Below are 27,549 nucleotides of genomic sequence, written 5' to 3' on the forward strand. Positions count from 1 at the left end.
ATGACTAGAGGGAAAGAGGGTGTCAGATCCTGACCCTTCTGCTGTTTTCCCAACTTTGTCTACAGGAATCAACACCGGACTGGGCTGGAGGATGGTTACAGACAGGAGGGAGCTGAGCTACCAGCTACACACTCACGCTGCCAGCAGGGCCCCAAGGCTCTCACTAGGCCCCAATTGCCCTGACCAGCCACACYTGGGGCCCTGACCCAACCCCCTGCCCATGGGCCAGGGGCTCCATTTAAGCTCAGGCCTGGGCCTTTAGCTCCTACCTGAGCTGTGGGTGGGTGGGTGTGTTTTCAGCTCTGTCTCTGGCCTTGTTTCCTATCTGGACCTTGGTCCTGCATTGTAGGTAGCTTCTCTCTTATCCTGTCTCCTCGATGGACCTACACTGTAGCCTTGCCTCCAGCTGTCTCTGGCCCTAACTCCTGCTGCTCCTGACTGGACTTCCTGGGCAGACTCCAGACCTGATTCATCACTTTGCCTTGTCTGGGACTGTCCATGGACCCTGTTACCAGCACCCTGCTCTGACTGCTGCATTCAGGTGCTGTGGGACTATGCCCTGGCCAGTGAGGGCACCACCTGTGGTCACCCTCAGCTCCTGGCTTGTCCTCCCTTGTGGGGCAGCCTTGCTGCAGGTGCTCCCTGGCTTTGTGTCCTTCCCAAGCATTGTCTGCATCTCAGTCAGGGCACCTCCCTCTCGCTCCAGATGGTGTGCTCCAGTGACTAGTCTAGAAACTCTTGCTTATGTTTTCTTCCTATCCCAACTAATTGTCATTTATTTAACACATTGAACCACAGGAATGGTACTCAGCTTTTGCTTAAGGCCCCTAGAAATCTACATTAAAGGTAAACAGTGATGTTATGTAGTTAGCATGGACCAGTAAGGTAGCAGGGCTCCAGTCCAGCCAGCTCATCCCAGCTTTTCCCCCATCTTCCTCAGCATCCAGCACCTTGCAGCCCTGGTGTGATGGCACAGCCTGCAGCCCCGATAATGCTGTCCTAGGAATAAGTCATCCTAGGCATTATCACCTTTGGGTATTTAATAGACTCAGTTCTTGCTATTTTCCATTCATGAAAGCAGCTTTTCGCTCCACAGTCAAAGCCTGACAGCAAGTGTTTGGGTTTCACAGACGGCGAATATTGTGTATCAGGATACTCAGTGCTTGGAGGCCTGCCATCTGCATTTTTTTTTTTCCTTCTTGTAGCGTCCAGGCTGCTGAGGGTTGCATCCTGCTCTCCTGTTCCTCCTCCGAGCGGCAGACGTGCATCTGAGCGCAGAAGGATGAAGCACCCTTCACCCCCTGACAGGGCGCAAGCCGCCCTCTAGGAGGGCTTCGTGCTCAGGCAGCCAGCTGCCCAGCCTGCTTCGTCATCGGGCTTTAATAAACGCCGGCCCCCGCTAGAGATGCGGCGTGCTCACAGCCCCCGGCCGACCCGTCGCCTTGAGGCGCCGCTCGCTGCCGCCGCCRCCGAGCAGCGGTGCAGGCGGGGCCAGGCGGGGGGCGCGGCGGCGGCGCGGGCCCCCTCCCGCCGCGGCAGGAGGAAGTGACATGGCGGCGGGGAGGGCCGGCAGGCGAGGGGCGCCCTTCTCCGCCAGGAGCCGCCCGGCGGGTGGAGCCTGGCGGCCCCGCCCGTGCCGGCCGCCTCCCGGCGCGTGCAAAGTAGTGGCAGTTGGTGCGGCGCGGCTCGGCTGCCGCCCCGCTGCCCCGGCGCGGCGCACATGCCCCGGCCTGGCGGGCGCCAGGTACGTGCTCTTCCACTCACTTCCAGACAACTTTTCGGGCGAAGGGGTGGCGTCCCCGAGCCGGCTTGGCTCGCGGGTTAAAATAACAACAACAGTAATGATAACAATAAAATCAGGAACCCGAAGTAACGGTCCCCCGCGCGAAACACGGCGCGGCAGCGAGCCGCGCAGGGGTGGGAGCGCGGCCGGGGCGCGGCGCGGGCTTTGCCGCCGGGCTGGGCGTCCCTCCCCGGGCCGGGCGGCGCCCCGCTCCCGGTCCCTTTCCCGGGGCCGGCCCCGCGGCCGCCTCGCCCGAGCTGCGGGCGCCGAGAACGTTCGTGCCCCGCGCGGGCCGCCTTTGTGTGGCGGGCGGGCGCGCACCGCCCCCCGTCCCCCGCCTCGCCCCGGCGTTCCCATGGAGACGGCGGGGGCCTTGCCCCACGCGCAGTGCCCTCCCGCGTGGGTCTGGGCCGAGCGGGCGGCCGCGGTGCCCCCCTGCCACTTGCGTTTTGGTTTTCCTCGCTCACAATAGAGGAGGCCGGTGGTGGTAGGGGGAGGGGGCGGGCGGGGTTGCCTTGGAAACAGGCGTTTGTGATGGTCTATTTGCAGCCTCTTTCTTCCCCGAATGCGCTTTCTGTATCAAGAGGGCGTAGCGTGCCCAAATAATTGGTTTTCTTTTTTTCACAGGAAACGTGTGAGTGTAGTCACAGGTAGCGTGCTTGTTTTTCCGTGGTACCTACAAGTCCATGAGCTGAGACAACATGAGTGCTGATTAGGAGGAGGAGGCAGGGAGGCTGCGTCCCTGGCGATGTGCTCACAAGTTGTAGGAGCTTTGCTTTTCGTCTTTGTGTGTCGCTTCATAAAGACATTTAAGCCACATTAAATGATAGACGTAAATTGACTTAAGGTGTTTTGACTGATATCATTTGGTGCAGAGAAACTCTAGGGTATTGTTTAAGAAATAGTCCTTTATAGAATTTATTTCAACAAGTGACTGTTCACTTTTATAGCTAAAAAGACAACAAAAGGAAGAGTCTGTTACTGGTTGAACGATGTCTTGTAGGGACTTTTGGTCCTGATCTCTCTGTCATGCATTTCTAAGAGCTGTAAGTATTTCAGTACCATGCACATACCTCTAAGAATGGTGTACCCTATGCAGGTACTTATATGGGAGAGTAGCCTTGCAACTGTGTGAAAGCTGAAAATCTGTTGCAAGAGATGGAAGGATGGGAGAAACTCAAAAAAAAAAAAAAATCCCACAAGCTTACCTTTAAAAACAGCAATGCATCCAGCCCAAGAAGTTGTATCAGGTGATCATAGCCTCAACTTGTATTGATTATCACTTCAAAGTGAGTGAGCTGCAAAAATATTTAAAACTTGGTGAAGTAGCAATGTAGGGAAACTGTTGCAGAGCAACCGAGATTCCAATTTGTAGCATGCTAATGTTCTTCACGAGCTTCTTCAGTGAATGCTAAGATTGCTTTCAACACACAGCAAGCCATTTAGAATATGCTAGGACTACCTTTGTATAAAGACTGACTGCCTGAGTTGCTAGATTAGTTGCTGTGCTGTAAACTTTTCACTCTCGTTTACTGTCCAGTAACTTTCTCTAGCTGCTCGTATTATCTGACCTAATGATGTATTTTTCATAATACTTTCAACTATACTTTAGAGGAAAATGCATTTTGAATCATTTTGGGAATTTGCATAAATATTATGCATAGCTTTGCTTTTTCCTATTAATGTTCTACCTAACAAGGCCTGAATAAGCTGTACCTAAGGGTGAAACTGTAACAATGTTTTATGGAAAACAGAGGGCTGAGATTCAGGTGGAAGAATACCTCACAAAGCCTGCAATGAACAGAGGAGGTATTCTAAGCAGCTGATGGATAAAGGTTACTCTTAAGCAAAGTTTGGCTGTGTTGTTGCTAAGCACTTAAATAATACATTCTAGCAAGTGTTTCACAAGAAGCTGCAAGTATTGTGTTTAGGAGTGGAGAAACTGCGCAGAGGTTAGTGCTTGCCCTGAGTCACAGAGCAGAGAATGCTGTGCCCAGACAGCACAGTAACTAACTGCATTTCTTGACACCTGGTTTGGTGGGGAGTTTTTTTTTCTCTCCCAATAAGTCCTGCTCTGTTCAGCCAAAAACCTGAGGCACTAAAACAGTGTTTGTCTTCTCTGTGGAGAGAGACATGCTCCCCTGGAGTGATGGCTGTGCATTGTTTACAGTTTAACAGTCTTAGTGTGTTAAAAAGGAGAGGTGTTTCTCTGCAGGAGACAGGTTCTGTTGCAGGTGATGAATGAAATCCCATAGCTCTATTGTGCCCTGCTGAAAAGAGGTGGTTTATTGTTTTCTGTCATATAACCTGATTTTATTGCTGGAAGATGAAGTCTGAGAAGAATTCTCCTTGAAATCTCTTCAACCCAGTGCGACTATCAGTCATGTTTGTGTTGCGCATGCGTGCCTGTATCCCTTATAGAACTTGCTGTAGTAATTTGGTTTTAAATTCTAGAAAGCCAGGTGTCCACTGCTTGGTGTGAAAGAACACTTCCCTAACTAATGGTATTACTACTCCTGCCATTAGCATATCTCTTTCCCTGATGAGGGACCAGATGAACAAGAGGGCCACATGACGTTTGTGTCATGCATGTGCTTAGCCAGCAGCAGCTTCTGCAGCAATGGGCCTCCCTCATTAGAAAGAACTTAATATGAGTCAGGACACCTGTCTCCTCAGGTGTTTATTTGATTAGGCTTAGCTGTATCACGTGGGCATAAGGAAACTGTAAGGAAATTGTAAAAATGTGACTGGAGGGCAGTATGGCGTGTGCTTCATCGCATTCAGCACTGGTACTCAGCAGCTGAGTGTGCTTTTTTCCAAAGTGCTTAGATGAGGGGTGGCTTTCCCCAGCAATTCAGTTTCAGGGGCCTGGAGAGGTTTATCTGCTGATCTGTTGTTTGGTGGTCTTCAGCTCATTCACATCGTACTGCATGGTGACTGACGTGATCTTCTCTGACTAATGCTCTTGTGCTTCTCAGAAACTGCTGACTCATTTCTTTTTCTTACTGCTTTTCCCCCTTCCTCCTACAGTGCTTCAGAGCAGAGATGTGGTAGGGTAAAGGTAAGGTCAAGGAAAGAGGATATGGAAATTAATGAGGAGAACTGTGAGTTGTGGCCAGGATGAAGGTTCTGTAGAGACCCCTCTTGAATAATGCAAGAAAAAGACAGCGGCTGTAGTGATTTCCTGAAAAGGAGCATAAACCATGTATTAGAAACTGGGCAGAGCAGTCTAACAAACATAGTGAGCCAAAAGTTGGGAGATGTCTGGGTTATGGTCTTGCTAGTGGTCTGCTGCTCATTCTGAACTTTGTCTCTTTACTTCTACACCTCTGCTTTCATCTTCAGCCCCTCTGTCTGTCTTATTGTACTCTGCCATGAAGAGCTTAGCACTGAAATCATTTTCTACTGCTTGCACAGTGGGCTGACCTGGCTTGAGGTTCCTGCTGTAGCATAAATAACAGGAACAGGGGAAGGCAATTAACCAGTTCTAGGCTGGAAAAAAAAGAAAATCTTTGTAGTCGTCAGAGGTAGAGGTTACTGAGAGAGGTTTTACTTGCCAGAAGGTTAGGAGCTGCAGGCAGAGACTAGCAAACTGATCTCCCATGCATACATGATTGCTTATTAACATCTGACAAATAGCTGGCATGCTAAATTTGCTTTTAATCTGATCAAGAAAGTTAAATTTCAATCACACTTCTGCAGCAGGATCCAGATGGATGCAAAGGTCTGCCCGTACAGATTCAGTTGCCAGATTATGCTGGCTTTTGCACCTGACAGAAAAAAGGGGAAGACCTGACTTAAAACCTGTTGTTAAAGACTAGGGAAGAAAATATCAGAGGAAAATTTATGAGCACAAGTTGCACCTGATATTTATTACATTTCAAAGGAGAACTACTGTTTGAGAGTCAACCTATGTCCTGCTTCTCCCCCTTTGTCTACATCATCCCTTTCTTCATACATCATAGTTTGCCTCTTATTACTGTGTTTTTCAGGATTTTGGAAGACACCATTTTGCAGATGATGCTTTGCACTCTAGACCGCCTGAAAGAATTGTGTGTGCAGTGGGCTACATTTGCATTTGAAACATTTACAGAGTTTTTCCCCTTCAAGTCATAGGTGATTTGTCAAGGATTAACAAGGCTTTAGCTAGCTTTAGTTTCTTTTATGGTTCTGAGGATATGTTTATACGGTGATGAAACTTACCAAACTGCACAAACACCATTTTTTTCCTTCATCTAGTATTAAGTGAAAATTACCGAAGAAATACTGGGGTAACATCCATGTGGCCAATTCTGCAGACAGTGGGCAGCAGGGATACCACTGTCTTCTGACAACAAGCAAATGTACCTTAAGTATCTAGGGGATCAAAGTAATAGAAAAAAGCCATTCTTTCCTGTTGCACAACAGTGGTAGGGGCACAGTAGGTCTATAATTAAGCAGAAAGATATCTGGGAAACTGCTATCCTAAAACACAGTGGGCCATCAGTGTGTCACTTTGTCTAGTTTTTACAGGCCTAGACCTCTGAGAGTGTGCGTAATATTGCATTTCATCAGAGGTGGAGACAGAGGAAAGCTTTGTTCTGAATTTAAGCCTTGTAAGACTGTCCCAAATTTTGTTGAAATTAATGGAAAAATGCTCAAAGCCAGGCTCTTAAAAGGTGTTAGGCACCTAAAGATGGACAGAGCTGTTTTAGGAAATCCAGCTAGGTGTTCATGTATCTGATGCTTAATTACTTTAGTGGAAAGTATATAAAAATCCTACTGGCCTCTTACCAGCGTGTTTAGGAACCATAATGTCTTTGCACACCTGCCTTCGAGTAAAGCAAATGCTGTTGGATCAAGCTACCTCTGAATGATTTTGCTGGAAGATTCAGATGGCTTTGACCTAGCACTGGCTTTAGGTCCTGAGAATACAAGTGCATTGATTAGTTATATCACATTTGGCTGTTTTTGAGGAAAAATGTTTTCCAAACAATGAGGGCCATTGAAGCTTGTTGAAAGATTTCTTTTGGTTTCAAAAATTCCCTTTAGTGTTGTATTTGACAAAACCAGTGCCAGTGATAAAGGCTTTTATTCTCTGAAGTCCTCGAATCAGTATGTTAGGATGGAGGAGGGGGGAAAGTGTTCTGAATTCATGATGTAGCAAAATGATTCCTAAACACTTGTGTCTTTGAGGCAGAGGTGAGTGAAAACTGGTGGGGAATATAATGACAGCTGATTTGGGGTAAATCAGTTACCACTGTTTATTTGGATTCTTACCTGGCATCTGAATGTCTGATTGTTTTGTGTGGGGGTGCAGCTGAGCCCTTCGCTGAAGCGAGGATCTTATTTTTTTGTGACTGTGCCAGCCAAATCGCAGCTGTAAGACATACGCTTTTCTAAGTGTTGGGTGTCACCTCTCTAAGGCAGAAGTTGTTTTTATTTTTTATTTTTTTTGAATAATAAATCTGGAAGCTTTCCTACAGCATTCATCTTTCAGTTTAATATTTATTCATTACATTTTTTTTATGCCTCTTTCACTAGAAAATAACTTATTTCCTGTATATCCCTGTCTTGGTGTGATCTACATCTTGGGTGTGCATTGTCATTTTAACTTATTTGTATGTAATTTGCACAGAGGATAAGTTCATGTAATTCATCCTCTTCAAGATCATATGCTAGAATACAGTCAAATTAATTTAATACTTGGAGGTAAAAAAAAACCTCATTCAAATAATCTTTTTTTGTTCAACATTGGTGAGTATTTGTAAAGCATACTAATGAACTCTATTTCATAATAATTAAAAATATGAAAATGGCCTAGCGGAAGAAGATGGCCCTTCAAACCTACTGTCTTAAAAGATGGAAAAAATTAACAATTCATTTGGACTTGTAATCAGGTGAATGGCACACTTCATTTCAGCACTGCTAGTAATGCCTTGTGCTTTGTACTGGAAGCTCTCCGATTCCCTCACAGAAGAGGTCGGTGCTGTTCCCTCGTTTCCCTGTGATTGGGAAGCGTGAAGGCAGCGGCTTGTCCCATGCACCCAATGCATCTGTGGCAGAACTGTCAGCAGAGCTCCAGTCTGCTGAGGCTGAGAACACTGTTGTGTCCAGCAGGCCATACAGGTGCGCTCAGAGAGACACTATGTTAAAAGTATCTCTACTGTTTTGGGGACAGTAGATGACTTCCTACAAACACATAATCTGATGATGGAAGTCCCGCTTGTAAACAAATGGTACTGGTGCCATAATGTTTTTCTCTGATCAGTGATTTACACCCTATCTCTGTCATTCTCTGGATCCTTTTTTAAAATTGCGTTTGCCACCGCAAATCCTACCTTGTTCGTTAACTGTACGTTCTGGTCTTTCTTAAATGAACAAAGCTGCAAAGGTTAGGAATTAGACTCCTGGCAAAAGGCTCAAAGAGGCTGCCCAAAATTACTAAAACATAAATCTCAATTCGGGAAAAGTATGAAAAGGTCATTTTATGGGAGCATACTGATGAACAAGACTTTAAGCAAACAGCTCAAGGAAAGTAGTGTCCTCTTCCCAGTGCTGATGACTTCATCTTTTGAGTGTCATCAGTGAAGCATTTTGCAATGGCTTTTAATTCCCTCCTGAATAGGAATAATGAAAGAGATGTATGTTTGTGTGCACGCAGACACACAACTGTCATTTTGGTACTAAAGCTTTATATTACAGTACAGACCCATCCAAATTACTGAATACTCTATTTTTATTTCTTGAGGAGTGCGGAAAGGAAGGGAAAGTGGAGTTCATTAGATCTGCGCATACAGACTGGTTTGACCTACCTCATGCACTTAGACTTGCTACACCGTGTGCTGCTGCTTTGGATCACGGGCTGGCAGGATGCGTCCTTTCCCTCTCTGTTCCATGTACCTGGCCTCCCAGAAGCTGTTGCAAGGGAAGCTTGAGCATGGGCGAGCAAGCAAATAAAGGAGCCTGAAAAGTACTGTTTTGTGTTGAAAGCTGTAGCCTAGGGAATTGGCAAGTCTTGGGTCTGGAGTTGGCTCTGCCATCGATTTGCCACGTGACTGTAGCGAGTTACGTAACAGCTTTTTTAGGAGTTCCTGGGGTGTAGGGGTGGCCATAGCAAGGCAGATCTTGTGAGGCTCACTTCTCTAATGTCTTGTAAGTGGCTGGAACTTTTCAGATGAAAGGGGATGAATAAATCCAGGAAGAATCATCAAAAATCCATACTGTTTTCTAATGCTATCCATAAAGGGTTTGATCTTGCATATATGAGTGGAGTCGCTCATGCTGCTAATTCTGTTTAGTGGATGTGGAACTCCCTCCCTGGATAAAACTGCTTGCATGTGTTAGTGGTGTAGAGAGCTGTCTGTTGCTGACCTGGAGTTAGAAGGTGCTAACTTTGTAGTTTATAACTAATTCATTGTGGATAACAATTGAAATATTAAATATTTAAAGCTTCAGACTAATCATGTGGCCCATGTTTCCTTGGTGCTTCACACCTAAAGCTGGTTTGGATGCAGGGAAAGTATTTTGCCCTTTGATAGCATAAGCAGTTCCTGAACCTTATGCTGACCCTTTGTGTTGTTGTGAATTTCATTTAAAATTCTCTAAAACAAGGTGAGAGCAATGAGTGTTTGGCAAGCAGAACCATGAGTCTTGATAGGAGAAGCCTCCTTTTCAAATCTTACTGCTCACACAGAGAATGTTTGGACTCAGAGCACAGTTTAAAAACAAACAAACAAATACCCTGCAAAAAACAAACCAACCAACCCCAAAGAACAGGATTCCCCCCCCCCCCTTTTTTTTTAATGCCAGCTCCTGTATGGCCCTTCCTTTGCCCCTCGGCTCCCCTCCCCTTCTTCTGGCTGTTCTGCAAGAAACATTTTCATAATAAGCACTGGAGAACTCGGTAGCTACTCCTGTGTTAGATCTACTTCTGAAATGTCTAATGCAGAGGTGTTCAACTGTAGTGATGTGAACCATTAATGCTGGGTAAATACCATGATGCAGGTAGCAGCATCCTGCCTGCTGCCTCCTTAATTTTTAATTTGTTAGTCTCCTGTGCACAGTTGTGGATCTCACCAGTGAGATATTTCTCACAGGCCAGGCATTGAGGACCAATGGCATAACGAAACAGACTCTGATCTCTGTACCTCTAATGTACAATTGCCTTAAACAATACCATGAGTGTCCTGAAAAAAGCTTCATCTATCATAAACACAAGAACACCTATATCATGTATTTGAGAAGTTTTAGTCAGTTGCACATATGCAGAGACTGTTATATTAAATATAAATATTAAATTGGCTATGAGACATGATATAGATGCCTCTGTTTGTTTTGGACTATGTTGTTTGTTGTTTACCCTGTTACTTCTGAAGAACTATTCAGATCACCTTTATCTTTGTGGTGATCTAGCCCACATCCTGCTTAAATTCTCAGTATATATTTTTGTAAGTTTGCTGTTGAATCTTGCTCCCCCACCGAATCCCTAATTTTTGGCTTGTGTTTGTTACGTTGCCCTTTTTGGTGACACAAGTAACATTGATGGACTCAGAGAAAGTAAAAAAAAGAAGGARGCATGCTGTGATTCCCAGAACAGGGACTGAACTTGGATAGAATCCTTCAGGTCTTAAATATCTTAATGCAGCTCTTTCTTTTGTTTTCCCCAAGCAAATTGGAGTTAATTGTGCTTTGGAAAATATATTTATTTTAATATATTAAAAGGCAGAAACTTAGGCAGGAAACAGCTGAATAGCAATGCTTGGCTTGCTGGAAAGAAGCAACTTGCCTTCCATTGTCATCTTTGTGAACTTCATGTTCTGTACCTCACATATCCACTGTATTTCACCCAGTCGCATCTTCTGAGGATTTCTGCAGGAGCTTGGAAAAGAAGTGCTCAACTTGAAGGCATTTATCCTCATCAAATAAATGCTTCCCTCAGCATCAAGCTCTGCTGGCCCCACAGTCCCCAAACGCTGCACCTTCAAGAGTTCTGTGTTGCTTGTGTTTAAACCCAGCTCCCTAAAGTTTCCTTGTTCAGCTCCTTCCTTCCCCCTTAATATTCCATGCTTCTGGAAGAAGGAGCTAGATTGAACCAATCCTCTTTCAGAACTTGGGCAGCAGCTCTCAGTCTTTTCCTCTCCTCCCCTGGACTGCCATCATTCCCCTTGCTTTGCTGAATAAATGCTTTCCTTTCTACATGGTAAGAGGATGAATGCTAAGAGTGTCAGGGCAAACATCAGCTATGCTGTATGTTTTACCAGCAGATAGTATGCATGCATGGACAGAGAACTAACATCCTAGCAGAAATGAAGAGCAGAAATGAAGAGCTTGCATAGCTGTCTTGCTCTAACATTAAGTCATAACAGGAAGAAAAGATAAGGGAGAGTAGGAGGGAATGTTATTTTACTCTAACCATTTCAAAAACTTTTCTTTTTCTTCCCTTTGTTCTCTGTTATGCTAATTATCTCTGACTAATACAAAATAAATGAAAGATCCAGTTTTATAGGAACTCTGTAAATTGGAAATCCTAAAATGTGCTGGTAGATGACGTTTGTTCTTCTGTCTTTGAAACAGCCAAACTGACTAATCTCTCCTTTGTAGTTCAGTGTGTTACAAAATATGCAGTTCAGGAATGCATGACTTCTCAGGATAACCCAAAAATATTCCTAAATTCCCTTAACTTTGGGGAAAAGACTTAAGATATGCTCAAATGTTCCCCTGATTTCAGACTTCTCTGAGGAGGTAATGCCTCCTTGCATTTGGTACGTGCCTTTGCGGGGAAGTGATTCAAACCCTAATTAAGTGCAAGGCAAAAGGACAATTAGTTCTTCAGACTTTTTTTTTTTTTTATTGTGGCATCTACAGATATATTCTCCTTGAAGGGTTATATGTGCATGCACACAGCCTAACTTGTGCTTTGACACCCACCAACAGGAAGAACAGAACGCAAGGACTTCCTGTGAATTGCCTTGCATCTATATCCTATATATAGAAACATTGTTAAAATGAACTCCCTGATATAAAATGTAATACAGTTTTCTTTGTTGTTCTGGTGGCAACCAAAATTCTTTCACAGGCAATACTGAAACTGCTGTAGTCTAGCCTAAGCGTGTTATCATTGTCTTGGTCTCCGTAACTCATCCATCCAAGAAGCTGGTTTGGACAATAAAATACAAGAATGGGCATCATCATCATATGCTTGGCCATTGTTAACTTTCAGCAAAATATGTAAACATTAGCACTTTAATAAACAGTAAGCATGAGTAAAAAACCTTTGCGTAAACTTGGAATACATGCTTTGCTGAAAATAACCTGTTATAATGCTGTCTTGCCTCTAGTTGCAAGCATGGACAGTATTAGCTTAGCCCAGATGCTGTCAGATACCATGCTCCTTTCAGCATTCCAAGGACTCTATTTACCACATGAACTTTGGACAAGGTGGGTAATAGTTCTGTGCCTAATTCTTATGCTTTCCATAAAAGTCTTGTTTAGGAGATCCCTAGTTATAGTCTCAAATCTTATATGGACTTTAAAGTACTAAATACTGTTATTAATTGGCAACAGCCTCTGCCCAAAGAGAGTTGTTTGCCCCTGCATAACACTGGTGTCATGTTGCCTTTTCTGTGTCCTTTTGGTCAGTTCTAAGCAGAAAGGAAAGCTTTGACGTAATTTAAGTAGAAAAGATAGCGGGTCTTGCTGAAGAGTAAAACTTGGGCAAGAAAGAGGATGAAGTGAATAGTCAGGTAGTCTGCTTTTACACCTGATCCTGTGACCTCTTAGTCACGTGAATAGGTGCTTGTTGAGTTGTTCCCCAGACAGACAGTTGAGGTTCAGGCCTTTTGTTTTATATCCCAAGGAAAACAATTATCAAAGAAAGTTCCTGTCTGCTTTTGATGCTCTGGCCATTTTTCCCTAATTCATTTTAAGGGGTGTTTGATAGAAGAGAGTTTCTTGGCTGCTCTCCAATCTTAATAGCTTCTGAGAAAATGCATTGATTGCTCCGTTTGTTTTCAAAAGGTTGCTGTAATTTTCAGTCATTATCTGTAAGGAAATCAGTGTAATTTATTAAACCAGCATCATGGATTAAGAATTAAAGACCTGATCCTTTCATCACTTAAACCAATGTTATGTTGATATTACCCATGAGGAACTTTAGTAGGACAAACAGCAAGTGGGAAAAGTTCCTATAAACTCTTAAAAAGCATGCTTTTATACTGTATTCATTAGCTCAAAAATGGTTCTTGAAAATAAATTTCTACTTTCTTGTAGTCTGTGCCAAGAGTAAGCTGCATTTCTTGGAGTTTGGGTAGCGGAAACAGTCCAATTGCTATCATATTAAAAAAAAAAAAATCTTTTAAGAATAAGAAACCACACACCTAACTAGCACACTGTATACAGTGTTTGGGTTGCAAATTTTGCAGGGAAAATAGCTTGCATTTAATCAGAAGAGAAAGTTAATCTCTCTAGCCCCTCTACTTTTCAGAGAAGCAAAATATAAGCAGTTGTCCTTGTTCCTGTAAGCAATATCTCATTCCTTTTACAAGGAAGTTATGTCACTAATTAGATGCATTTCAGTGGTACTGCTTAACTAGATTTAGTTTGCCTTTGAAATATGTCATAGAAGCTTTACAGAATTGAAAACCTCATGAGTGAGGTATGAAAGCAAGGAAGAAATTGCTTTCAAACATTCCACTGTGGCTTCATCAAATTGTAAATTCAGTAATAATTGCATTATGCTTTGTCAGGGTTATCTCATCAATGCTTATGTTAATCCTCTGAAGTTTTGTTTTAGAGATCCAGTGTGTAATAAGTGCTGCACATAAACATAATATTTTAACTTATAACTACTATTACAGTGGAAAAAATGAATTGGTGGACTAACATTCTGCTTAGTTCTTCCTCCTCTCAAAATCTTTTGATCAACTGCTTACTACAGTAGGTTTTTGTTAATCATGTCCAGTAGTGAATTTTCAGATCTCCATTTTAAGTAGACTACTTTCATTTTATTTCATGGGTGTTTTTTGATCCAGTCCCTTACTGATCTCTGGGAATTACATTAGATTAGAGTGATTCCATGACATGGAATTAAACAAGATAGCTAGCACAAGAAGCTTTTAATCAGTTTTAACCAAGGACGGTAGGAGAAGCCTAATCATTGGGGTTTCAGGCATGGTACAGTCTTTTCCATCCACTTACACACCTCTGGTCGCTTCCAGTCTGTTGTCTATCTCTTAAATAGGTGATCTAATTGCTGCTACTTGGTGAAGTAAAAGAGTCTGAATTAGGGAGGTGAAATCCTGTATCTTTTACTGTAAACTTACCTGAAACTTGTTTTTGCCTTTTTATATTTTTAAAGTGTTTGGTTTTGTCTTGAGAGTGTGAGACAGAGGGCTGTGGCATGAATCATTACAATGATTCCTACTAGACACCATGTCTCATTCTACTTAGCTTTCAATAAAAGCAAAGCCTTTGGGCAAAGTCCATGCTAGTAAATTGTGTGCCGCTTTCAGAAATGTATCTTTAATAGAATGGTTGGTTAAAGCTGGAAGAGCTTTGTACAAGTATAATGACAGTAGTTACTACAGTGAACACAGGCCTGTTGTGCGATTCCGTGCTACAGACTGGTGTCTGCTTTGGTACTGAATAGTACAGCAAGATACAGAGAACAAAGTCTGATACACAAAGGGCACATTTTATCTGCTGATAATGGGCTTGGGATTGCCATAAACACTTTATATAAATCATCCAGCAATACAGACTCTCTTTCTTAATTTTTTTCTTCTTCTTCCTTGTGGCCGAATACCTGGCTGAATAACTTCCTGTCACTTTGCAGCAATTCTTGCACGTGCTCTTTGCTGTGGCAAGCATAGTCAGCAAGGGCAGTAAAACAGATGTTTGGGGACACTGACCTAGGTTCAGTGCCTGTTATAATGAGATCTCATGTCAAGTAAAAGAATAGGCATAAAGACTTTCTTCATCAGTTAATTCCTTGGGATGCTGACAGCTGCCGTTTTGTTACTTCCTTATGATTGGAACTGCAAAAAATCTAAGGGCTTTCTCTGTGGGCAAATTCTCCTACTGCTCGACAGGAGAAATAGTCTAGGAATGGAATAGTGTAGCACCACCTCCTGTTTACCAAATTCAAAATGTTTTGGTTTTGTTTGCTGAGAGATCTTGCATTAATGTTTTCTCTTAACAATCCAACTAGCGGTGGTGGGTATGGAAGGGAGTTCAGTATTGTATTTGATAGGCAGTGTCCTCTGCACTGTCAGCTGCTAAGATTGGATCAGTCCTTTCCAAAATTGTGCCAGCCTTTCTTAAGTAAAATTCTCACGGAAGTCTCTGAGCAGTTGTTCTGGAAAACTGCTGGGTCATGAGTCAGTGCTGCTATCAGTGTTTGCTTTCTGGGCTTATGGGGTATAACTGACAGAATTACGTGGAACGACTGAACAAATTTTGTGCACTGTGCTTAGTCAAGCTTTTATTCTCAAGCCAAAATCAACTGGTGTTTGGATGTAACTAGGGAACAAGCCACGAAAGCTAGATTTAAAGGGCTGCTGCTACCTCTTGGTTTGGGAGCAGAATTGGGGCAGCCCATAGAGGAAAGCGCAACCTCTGACATAATGCTCTGAAGCTTGTGTTTACTTTATATAGAGAAGAGTGAAGTGAACGTACAGAGGACCATGTTTTTACAATCGTTTGAGAATGAAATAACTTGATATTCTCTTTTGCAATGTGGCAGAAAATGTCTGAACTTCTCTTGCTCTGGAGTCTTTTAGATTGTGCATATCCTCAAACTTTAAGCGTGTTGAGGAATACTATTTAAACACAATAGAGCTATTCATGTGCCTCAAATTAGTTACTTCTCCATTTGCTAGAGTGGATATGTGGTTATGTCCTTAGCTAAAGAGCCTTTCTTGAGTGGAGGTGGGATATACTGAGGAAAAGTGAATCCCCAAACATAGCTGAATGAGGTTTTTTGTTTTGTTTTGCTTGTTTCTTAGTTTAAAACCCTGAATGTGTTAATGAACTTGCTTTGGTCTTCACTGAAGCCCGTGGGTCAAACCAGTATAGTGGTTTTTGTTTTTTTTTTCAGTATGAAGTGAAGGAAGAAAATTGTTTTGTTCTTGTCCCTGCTATTCCTATGCAACTGTAACTGATCTTTCCAGCTTGCTACTCTATCCTAAAAAAGATTGAACAGAAATCTGACAATATCAATCTTTAGGCAAACGTAACTTAAAAAAATAAAGAAATCAGCAAACGGTATCTTGGCCTTTTGTATGTATAAACAAGCAAAACAAATCTTTTGGTAAAGGTGTCTGAAAATAAATAAATTGGTCTTGATTGGAGCAAAAATTGGAAATAGCTTTTTCAGGGTGTTGCCCAACACAGCTTTGTGAAGTTGTCCAGAATCTCAAACAAGAAGTTGTATACAGTGGTGTGGAAGGTACTCTGTGGCCCCCAGTGTATGGGCGTTTTATGAAATCTTGAATGGGAAATATGGTTTAGCTCTAACATGTTTAGGTGGCATTGAGGAGAGAGAATTGGGCTATAATAGAAGAGTGTTCCTAAATGGGTGTGGTACTTGTTCCTAAAGTTTCACAGATTCTTTGCATAAGGCATCATTAATGCTTTCAGAAGAATGCTTAGTGAACCTGTATACTTGTAAGACTATGAACCTTAGAGCTGCTCTTGAAGATAGCAGAGGCCACAGTGTATGTCTTATGGAGTACAGGCCATTCAACTCAAAATATAAGTGGATTGTTTTGCTTGTATTTTATCAATAAAGACCTGATAGAGGAGTACTGTAATCCATGGAATGGAGTAAAATGCGCACGTGTTTGCTGAATTAGAATTGAAAAGTGAAAACTTGTTTTCAAAGCCAAATGTAAATTAGTTTGGAAATATGGCATTCTCTTTCCATGCTTACTCTTGCAGGTATTGGAGTCAAACCTTTTCCTTGAAGAGTTAAGTTTCGTTCAGATATTTAAGTGGAAAGCAGCCAGTCTGTGTTAACAATCTGTTTTTTTTTTTTTTTTAATGCATTATGTAACAGCTGATACTATTTGGTTTTGCAGGTTGTCTTCTGAATTTTGGGTCTGAAGGTACCCTCTTGCTTTCTCAGCAAATCATGGACATCGTTGGCTTTCTGAAGTCTCAATTCATTTGCCACCTTCTGATCTGCTACATATTTATAGTGTCAGGACTGATCATTAACTTCCTTCAACTCTTTACACTTATACTTTGGCCAATCAACAAACAACTGTTCAGGAGGATCAACTGCAGGCTGGCTTACTGCATTTCAAGCCGTAAGATTTCTTTTCTTTTCTTTCTTTTTTTTTTTTTTTTTTTTAAGCTATTTTCATGTTTAGTGTGGAAGGAGTTGTCAGAAAAGTTCTGAAACAGATTTGAAATTAATTTATATAAAGATCATTGCTACTTCCTACAGCACTTGCATTTGTGCGAAGAGGTGTATGCGTTGTTGAAATGTGCTGTTCTGCTGAAATTTTTTGCTCTTTCATATTGGGGTACTTGCTTGATGCGGGATGATGAAAAAAGGCTGCCTCTCTTTTGGCTGTCCATCACGTTACATTACGCCAAATGAGCAATACTGACCAAAGAATTGCTAAACTTGCTGAGATGCAGTGTCCATAAGCTTGTAATGTTAAAAAGTCACTTGGAATAATTTTGCTAATGTTTTTATCATGCATGATTTTGGTTTTGATCTTGGTAAGTGTTCCACATCTGAATACCGGTTGGGACTAGAAAATAACAGTAGTAAAAACAGAAAAAAACTTTGATTCAGTATGGTACGTTCTCAAGCCAGTTGTAAACTATTGTTTCTTTGAGTAGGCATTTCAGACCTTAAACTGCATCTTTATGAATGCAGTATAAGCACATAGTGGATGCGTCTGTAATATAGAGTACAGCATGTAGCCTGTAAACACTGCAAGAAGGAGCTTCAATTATTCTGATTTTCTGGGGGACAGGGGAGTGTAAGATTGGGACATTACCTGTAGAAAGACCAGATCTTTATGGGAGACATGGCAATTCATTGATACTTGACTACACAAATAATTCTAGTGGAATGAATGGGGCCTAAATTCATTCATTTCTTCTCAGTTAGTAGAAGGTTGGTAGATTCTGTACCTGTCAGCAATAGATTATCAAAGCATATGTAATTTCCTTGATAATATTAGTCTGCTTATATTTTCCAAACTGCTCTGACTGCAGTTTCATCACTGATTTATTCTAGTGCAACTTCTGACTTCCACATAATTGCTCTCAACTAGCAGCAGAGCAGTATTTCCCCAGAAGCTTTGAAAAAATAATGTACCTGCGTTTAGCAGCTGGGTGCGTGCTGTTATGTGTCAGTGTTCCAGACACACTCGGCCTTTCTGAAACTCAAAAGTAGTTTCTAAAAAGGAACTTGTTGCAAAGTGCTTGCCTTTTGAGGCCCACGAAAGTTGCTAGTTAAAGATTATTCATGTCGCTGTCAATGTTGAGAGGTATGAATAATTCTATGCTGAGGAAAACAGCCCTCCAACAAAATAAATGCAGCAAAATGATTTCCGTCAGGTTTTCTGTCTGCTAATAGGAACCTGAAAAGGGGAAGAAAGCACTGATAACATTGTTAATGAACTTCTGAGGAGAAGTTGAGAGAAAAATCTGCCATATCTCCTGAATTTAAGGCTGTTGGGGATAATTTCTCTCTCATCAATGGCTCTGATTTGTAACTGTTCAAAGACTCTTGTTAACTGTGCTTTGACTCAAAGTTCAAAGCTGTCTCAGCTTGTATGGGACCAAATAAATGGGGGGTGATGGTTTTATTATTGCTCTATTAAAAGGAATGCTCAAAACTTTGATTTGTACTGTTTGTGTATATGTCCCTGAAGTAATGAGTTTGCAAGTAGTATTCCTTCGTATGCATGAACAGTGGCATAAATATGGCCAGGTCTTTATCTTTTGCCTGGTAGCATGGTATATATATAAAGCCACTTTATATAGGGAAATGCTTAGTGCATACGGGAATTTTCTGTGAGGATAGAGGAACACCTGTGTATAGGTAAACTATTATTTATTTTTGTTTTAATGCAGTGCTCTCTGCTGCATTCTTGCTTTTGGCTATTTAGTGCAGAGACATCAACCACTTTAGAGTTTCTAGATTGAATGTTTTAAGCTGCCCTCAAGCTAGTCTTGTCTATGCCAGGGGCTGGCCAGTGCAGTCCCCAGAGTAAGAGTGGGTAATACTGCATGCTTGCCCTTGGCTGGGCAGATAACTGTTTATTCAGGGTTGTTGATCTAGTCTTCAATGTTGACTCCACTGGAAAAGGTCATGTTGTGCGATTTTTTGCCCAATCATGCTCAGAACAAACTAGCTCTAGGTTAAAAACAGTTTTTTAGATTTACAGCAAAGATCTGCAAGCTAGCATTTGGTATGAGTCACCCTTATATGCTTGATATTTGAAAAGGGAAAAATGGTATTTAATTAAAAAAGGTATTTGGAAGAACTACAGTAGACCAATTAGTCAAAACTGATGTGTTTTTATAAAGTGTACATGTAAGATGATGCCTTTCTGGGGCATCAGTTTTCTGACTAATAAATAACTTAAGCTGGATCTGTATGTAAGTCTATTGAAAGTCACAGAAGCTCTTTCTACAGCTTGAGACCATGAAGCTTAGCCTTGGAGAATATGAAGAGGCGTGTGCTTTGAAATGGTCATAAGCATGATGTTGCTTTGAGCGGCTGTCACAGTGTGAATCACCGGAGCAGCCAAATAGTGAAATAAAGCAGGCATGGTTTAGCCTAAGAGCAGAACGAAAACAGCAGCTGCCGTTAGATCTTGCAAGTTTCACTTTCAGTTTCATTTTGATGTTAAAGGTGGAGATAAGTGATTTCACAAAATCAGGGCAGAGCATTTCATCTCTGACACTATGCTGCTTTGGGAAAGGTTTTTGAATTTCCATTAGTAGTGGTTTCTTCTGCCTTTTCTTTCCATCTCCTTTCTAACATAGGAACATAATATTCTTATTGTCCTTGTGCAATGTCTGCAGTCATAGTGCCTATAGGAAGCTAAGCTGCCATTGTAATTAATGACTTGTCCTCACTGCAGTAGTTTGTCTTGAGTTGGATACACTTGTCTGTCCACTTGAACAAGTCAGGCTAGCTCAAGTAATGGTGTTCATACCACAAAATGGCCACATGGAATAGCTGTGGTTTAGTAGTTGATGACGTGTAGCTGTGTGAGCTGCTACTCCTTCACCGTTAGTACAGTAAGAGCACTAGAGCTTCACACCGTAGCAACTGACAACCCAGCAGGTTAACACTATAGACTTTGAACTTCTGCTCATTGACACAAGTTAGAGAAGAGGCAAAAACCTGATTCCCAGTTTGAATTTACAGTGGAAGGGATTGACTAGAGCAGCAACTTGATTGTAAGGCAAAATAACAGGTGTAATTGCACACACCAAGTTACCTTCAACAGTTGGTGTCCAGAAGCTGCTGTCTTTCTGCAAACCAGTTGTGAATCATGGGTTGGTCAGATAGGGTGAGTTTGGCTTCTGTACTGTACTGCTTCGTTATATATTAGAGTTGGGGAGAACTTTCTGTTGACAGTGTTTCATGAGGAAGAAATATAAATGGCCAATTTTTTGTCCTGGCTTTTTATGAAATTTGGCTTGGAGAAATGCTCCCTAATTGCAGGTTGGAGGCCTAGTTCAGCTTGAGTCTCCTGCTCCCAAGGGAGCTGTTAGCTGTTCGTCAGATTGCAGTTTGCATTATTTCATAGCTCCAAGATACTTTTCATGTTTTTCTACAAAAAACTTTTCCTGTTTTGATGTCATTATCCCATTTTATGAATCTCTGCAGGGTAATGATTAGTTCTAGTCATCCTTACTCTGTATGTCTCAACCTCTAATGCAGACGGTGAGTTGCAGAGAGTAGGCATTCAACTTGGAAAGAACAATAGAAGGAAGCTTATTTGTTGTTTGTCTGTGGTGCTCTTGAAATGAGCTAAGAGATTAGTAAGGGTTACACACCCTCTGACAAACGTAGCTTTTGTGTTTTAAGTTAAAAAAAAAAATGCATTTGGGCTAAGAATTTTCAACCATTATTTTCTGGTTCTAAGTGCACATTTGCTGACTGGCTCCAACTCTGTTTATCCCCCTTTCTTAAAATGACACCCCTGATAAATTCTCCCTAGTACTAAACTCCACAGGGTGCGGTTCTAATAAGGAAATTGCACTTTGCAAACCTCAATAACATGTGCTAACAATAACAAGCTTTAAAAGTAAACGTGCTTGGAGGATGGCATTAGAACATAGGTTGGACAAGCAATCAGTCTAATTTTTATTTTTAAATAACAGCTTAAGGACACCTTGTACTCAATCTCTTCCGAAAGACTGAGAAGCCAGTGTGTATGTCCAGGAAGGAAGCACTTAGTGTGGAGTACCTTCAGGGTCCTGTGGATGCTCTCTGTGTCTGAACTGGGAGAGGTGAAAATATGGCTTCCTTCTTGTAATCTGGGGACTGCAAAGCACCGTAATGGACAGCTCTTCTGCACTGGCTTGTAAAGTTGGCCAAACATGTGGAGGGAGAAGGTTATCTTCTCAGGTCTGATGCCATTTGCATACAAAGCTTTGTAGCTTGCTGTGGCAGTGGGAAAGTGATTTGTATTTCCTGATCCAGCTTGTGCTTGAACGCTGTGTAGGCTGGTTCAGTGCTACCTCGGGGGTGAGCAGGTCATGCTGGGCACCTGCTGGTTGTTCAGGACGCAACTCGGCTATGTGCTAAGATATGATAGTAGGACATGCACACATTAGGCAAATGACTTCTCTAATGGTGCTTCCTGCTTTTATGTGAGAGGGCATTTGCCTATGAGTGGTGCAGTGGTTGATAACTTGCCCTCTAACACTTTAGGGGAAAATTAGCTTTTCCTTGTGCTGAGATCTGCTCTGGGCTCCTAGGGTGAGTTACAAACCGGCCTCCTGCTGACTGTGGCACAAGGTGAACTTTGTGCTGCATAAGCGAAAGATCTGCTGACAGTGACACAATTGCATGGGCAGGTGCATAGGGGTTTTAAAAGCTATTGTTTTAGCTTCTAATCTGCCTTTATAAATAATTTATAGCAGTACTAATACCTATTCTTGTGTTATGAAAGGGGTGTTATTACACCTGTGGATAAAGTTACACTATGTAAGTTGCAGTTTGTAAATATATATGTCTGAGGGGAAGGCCCTTGTTTGCATGGAAAGAGCTGTCTCTGATGACTTCTCATTGAATGCAGCAAAATCAAGGTGGAAACTGATTCTTCTTAAGACTAAGCTTTCTAGAAACAAAACCAGAGGAAATTGAGAACTGCTTCAGATTTGTCATCCTAGACAGCTGTTATGAGACGATAAAGGTAATTCCTTCTACATACACTGTAGACTTTGCAGTGGGGAGAACTACGGGTCCAAATAAGGCTGTGTGGTAGCATCGGGGCCATGTTAACCCTCTAGATTCATTTGGATCCCTGCATGCAGCGCACTGCCCACCTGGAGTTCAGAGAAGCCCTTGGCTTTGCTTGCAATTTGTATTGAGCTGATGCCATGGCAGAGAGAAGAGAATTCTCTGCTCCAGAGCAATGGAGTAGGCAGGCAGGGGTGGGGTGGGAAACAAGAGGGCCCTTGCCACGCAGAGCTTTCTTCTTTCTTCACCACTCCCCTCTACCACCATCTTACAGTGCAGAAGAAGCAGGCTCTTTGGTCTGCTCACCAGGCAAATACAAGCTCCTGCTTGTTCTGGGGAGATTAAAAAGAATTAATGAAATTAATGAAATTTACCCAGTTGGTGGATTAAGGAATAAATGTGTGCATATATAAGACAAACAAAATTTGGCCAACTAATGCCCTTGAAATGACAGCATGTGCATCAAGATACCTTATTGTAAAGTTTGCTGTTGTTCAGAGTATACCACAGCGTCTTTAATATAATTCTGTGGTGTTTTTTCTATAATGCAAAGTGAGTTATGCTTGTCAACATAGATGCAACAAAGAGCTTTCATAGGGCACTTTGGACTGTGCCTTCTTAGCCTCATTGCAAGGCTGTTCTCAGTGCTGTGTATGGGATGATTTTCCCTCAGGTGCTACTGCTTGTCCTGATGAACCTTTGCCATCTTGTTTCCACACAACACATTTATCCCTTTGAGTCTTAGGAAGAACTATGCAAAGATTGCAACAAATAGCAGGGTAAACTGGAGCCCAGATTTGATAGTCATACAAAGGGAAAATGTTGATTTGAACCTTCCAAGTGCTAGTCCGTTGCTTTAGCCTTCCTTGTTTTCCCCCAAGCTGCTCTGTGGGGATGACTGCAGAGATACAGTGTACTATGTACATGCCTGTGTACATGCAGGTGCCCATGTTAGTTTTAATCTAGATAAACTCTGCTACTGAGGGCAGCACGGTTACAGCAGCACAGAAATCTTAGTAGGCAAGTTGCCCAAGTACCTACCTAGGCAGTAAGGTGTTTTTTGCAGCCTGAACTGAGATCCATGAGACCGTGGCTATTTTGTTTTGGGTACTTGGGCTATTTGAGTATTTCTGTATAAACTGTTCTCCTGTCTTTTGTCTGTAATGTAGCCTTAGGTTTCCTCTCATGTTTCCTGCAAATCTAAAGTACAGCTTTATATGTCAGATTTGTGGGGGGGGTTCCTGCTTGTAAGTTTGGGACATCTGTGTTGTTCATTGAGCTGTGTGTAATAGTATAGATTATTAGCTCTCTCTAAAATCTATTTTTACTAGAATGATGAATATCATTGAAAAAATTTTTTTTCCTTCTGAAAATTACATTTTTTTCTGGCTATATTGTAAGTGACAGACTTTCATATAAAATACAGTTGGAGCAGAGAAGAGCCTATATATGCCATCAGATGGTAATGTCTAATTTTCTAACTTGCTTTGCCTTCCTTCCTATAAATAATCTAGTAGCATACTTAGCACTGCATCATAAAAATGATCTAGTGACAAATGAGCAAAGTGATAGGGAGTGATCTCACTTTTTATTGCTAGCAAGGACAATAGAATGTGAAAAAGTGTTATCTGATTTAGTGAGGCCATCAGAGTAGGGGCAGCAGGAGGTTTTTTTTCTGATTAAAAATGATATATGACAAGTTATGAACTCTATAGCCGTGTATTAACTCCTACAACTAGGTTGCCTTTTATGTTTTTTAAAGAAAATAGTTCTACTAATGTGAGGGAAAACTGGTGTTTGCTTTTAAGCAGTGTGTATATGTAAATTTTATAATCTTAGGGGGGTTATTTTTTGTGTGTCCAAAACAATTACAAGCAAGTAATCGGCAGTTTTGCAAAGAATTCTCTGGACTGTACATCTTCTGAAAACATGTTTATTGGTAAATAAAATATATCAGTATTTGTTTTCAACATGATGCTGAGAAGTCTAAGATTAAATGTTTCAAGCTGTGAAGTACACTGGCTTCAAAATTGGAAGATTTTTGTCCAACATCTCACTTTGTTTTGTTCTTCCATGTCTGTTTTCTGCATCTACATCTTAGGCAACTTCATTCATCTTCATTTCCCTCAATCGCCCAGCTTCTTATCTTATCCTGTACAAGGTGGTAATCTCTCCACTGTGCTTTCAGAAGGTAGCAGAGTTATAAATACTTGAATGTTGCCATTCATGGTCACCTATATTCCCTTCCCTCCTTTGTGGTAGGATTAAAAAGAGAGAGACAGTTTAATCTAGTGAGGGGAAATCTCTCTTATTTAGGGAAGTAGGGAAGTCAGTGTTTGTCAGTGGAAGGAGAGCAAATTCAAATTAGTTAATGGATGGAAATTAAAGGATTGAGCGGTAATGGTCTCAGAGCAAAGGATTAAGACATAAAGTGCCTGCTTGCTGTCAACCCTATACTGCTGGCTATAGTCAGTCAGTGGAAGAGGAGCATTAGGAGGAGACAGTACGAGTCGCCTGGGGTTGAACATCTCTTAAAAGGTGCAATATTTTGTAGCATTTCTTGCATATTAGTAGCCTTTATCAGTGTAATGTCATTTAAGTGTTTCCTGCTCTTCCTTGCTTCATTCTGGGGTCTGTGTCTTCTCAGAAAAAAAAGTAGAGTTAAGTATATACACCATAAAATTGAAAGGAACCTCTCGACTCTTCAGATAGCAGGCTGTATAATGCCATTCATAAAGTTAGTCAGGATCCATTTTAGGGATATTGAGGACATCACGCCATTTTTGTTTGGGGAGGTGACTGGAAAAGGTTTTCTTTTTACTGCTGAATGTACTCTTGTCTTATGAGGGCATGTGCCCCGGTATCCTGCTGTCTGAGAGTTGTCTGAGTTGTTAAAAATGAAAAGTTTCTGTTCTGGTATCTGTTCTCTGCCTGGCCTGTGAGCTGAAAATAGAAACCATTCTGCTATCCTTTACATATAGTAAAGGGTGTATTGGGGAGATAAGGGTCCTTGACAGCATGTCCTGATTTATGGATTTGCCATGTCTTGAGAGAGGAGCATCTGGTTACTATCCAGTTACTTTGAATCACACTTAACTGAGGCCAGATTAAGATGAAATGCAAATACAGGCATTGACTCCTGACATCCAGAGTAGTCAACATGCTCATAAATCTGAGAGATAAAAGGACATACATAAAGGAATGAAAAGCAATACAAGGTCACATAAGAAAGATATCTCTCTTGCTTAGCTGACTTGGTTGCTACCTAGTCAGGAGGAACAGCAAGGTCTTCCATCCTTGCGTGTGCTTTATGCTTCAGGTTGCATATATCAGAGAGAAATTTCTCAGAAACCTCTGTCAAAGAACTTTCCCATAAGAAAGAGTCCCTCCACTGTGGCTTTTATGAGTGGATGCCTTTTAAGAGCACTTCTTAGCCCACCTTGAGATTTATACCTTTGCCCCTTGGTTCTGTGTGCACATGAGCATGCTCATAGCACACAGTTTCCTCCTGGTAAATCATATTTGCTGTTATGGTTGATCTCCCTTTTGAAGTCTTCCAAAGGATCCAGGCAGATCTCTAGAAAACTAAAATATTAGTTTGCTTTGCTTTGATATGTAGGTGTCTTGTTTTTGGAGTAGGAATCATCTCCTGTTCCTAACTGACAAATAGATAATTCTTTGCTTCAAATAAGAGAGAAAATCTTCCTCCTTTGCCATGACTTGCTGGTATGCCTGCAGGGCAGGACCTTGTGTTCTCTATCATTCAGTACATTAATGAATGCGATATGAACACCTCAGTTATACAGGTGTAGGTAACTTGTTACTGGCTTTTGATTAAGGCCAGACATAGTGGTAATTATTAGTAATTCCTCAACACCTTCCTTCTGGCTGCTTCCTTTTATACCCAGTTTGTACTTGTGGCAATGCTACTGATTATCTGTACAGTTCCCCATTGAGACTAAAGCTATTGTTTCTTTACCTTAATTTTGAAAGACTGAAGAAGGTAGTCACTGTCACAGGTAGAGCAAGATAATGCGTTTGTTCTCTGCATCCATTGCAACTTGAACTACTTTTTTCCTGACTCTGTAAGCTGAATTATGTTCATCGCCATGAATGAGTAGTAAAACACTGCAAATGTCTCCCTGTTGTTACTGACAGTAACTTACTGTATTGGATAATAACATTCTAGTCCCTTTCATTTTATGCTACTTCCAGCCTTTTGTCATCCATTTATCACAGTGGTTCAGATATTGATAGCGGCTGTTAGTGGATCAGCCAAGGCTGTACACTGGTGGCAGGTGCTCACTGTTAGCATAGCGCTGTTCTGTTTAYGAAGGTTTGGTTTGATGACATCTGCATGTGACCTTTAGCTGAGTTCCTCGTTCAGCTTAGAAGGGGTATGGGCTGTTATATCCTTGTTTAGGAGAAGGGAACTGCTTTCTAGGAAAATGGATGTAAAAGAAATTTTTGATTTTGATGCTCTCTATCCAAGACTGGTGAAGAGCCAGAGAGGCATTTAGTGTGACTTTTTAATAATTTAATAGTATATTTTTAATAAAAGAGCATCTTGCCTGTCACTGATATTGCTTTGCTGTTGCTGGAACCTACATAGAGGTTGCTCCTCTGCATTTTTTCCCTCAGATTCCTGATCTGAAGAAGGATAATGGTGAAAGCCTGCTGACTGGAGAGAGGGATGGCAGGGAAGCAATAGAAGGYGGACCATGTTCTGTTTGGTATCTGGCATTCTCACAACATGGCCTTCCTAGCACCTCTTGTTAAACTTTAGATCTGGCCAGAAAGCTTACTAAATTTCTCAACTGGGGTAAATCTAGAGTGTTTGTGTGAAAGTTCTTCCACTTGACATGATATAACTCAGGAATATGAGATCTAATGATCCAAGTCACAGCACAGAATATGAAGTCATTACTGTTTGTACAAGTTTGCTTATGTGGTTTTCCAGCTGTTTACTCATTAAGGGCTAATGTTACAATCAGAGGACCAAATTCCTCTCTAAGTGACTTAGTGTATTTGTAGAAACCCTCACCCTAGCTCTAGGGCTGGTGTAAAGTAGCATCTTGATCCTATGTAACCCTCCTGCAAAGATGTGGAGAATAGGTCATTGATCTCTGTCTTCACCAGTTACAAGCGAACACAAACTGGCAGTAACCCAACCCTGTCTGGGGAAGAGCACTGTCTCTATAGGCAGAACTACTGGAGGAATTTTGAATGTCTCCTGTGTTTGCTCAAGGAATACGTCCTCAGGTTTAAGATCCAGGTGAGGTGTAATGAGTCTTGTCTCTGTTCTGGGGTTTGCTGTGGGTTGGCTGTAGAATCG

At 41.8% G+C, this 27,549-nt stretch overlaps 1 protein-coding gene across 1 annotated transcript in view; it reads left to right on the forward strand.

The window, feature by feature from the left end:
- Positions 1-1,686: 1,686 nt before the first annotated feature.
- The window catches only part of AGPAT4 (1-acylglycerol-3-phosphate O-acyltransferase 4), a gene marked incomplete at its 3' end in the record, with an annotated part of 74,806 nt that continues 48,943 nt past the window's right edge, over positions 1,687-27,549 (forward strand). The window contains exons 1-2 of the mRNA XM_026080012.1: positions 1,687-1,744; positions 16,843-17,073. Coding sequence (XP_025935797.1) covers positions 16,896-17,073 — 178 coding nt within the window. The remainder of the gene's footprint in view (positions 1,745-16,842; positions 17,074-27,549) is intronic.

Source organism: Apteryx rowi, unplaced genomic scaffold (assembly GCF_003343035.1).
Source record: "Apteryx rowi isolate R43461 unplaced genomic scaffold, aptRow1 scaffold_509, whole genome shotgun sequence".
NCBI classification, from domain to species: Eukaryota; Metazoa; Chordata; class Aves; order Apterygiformes; family Apterygidae; genus Apteryx; species Apteryx rowi.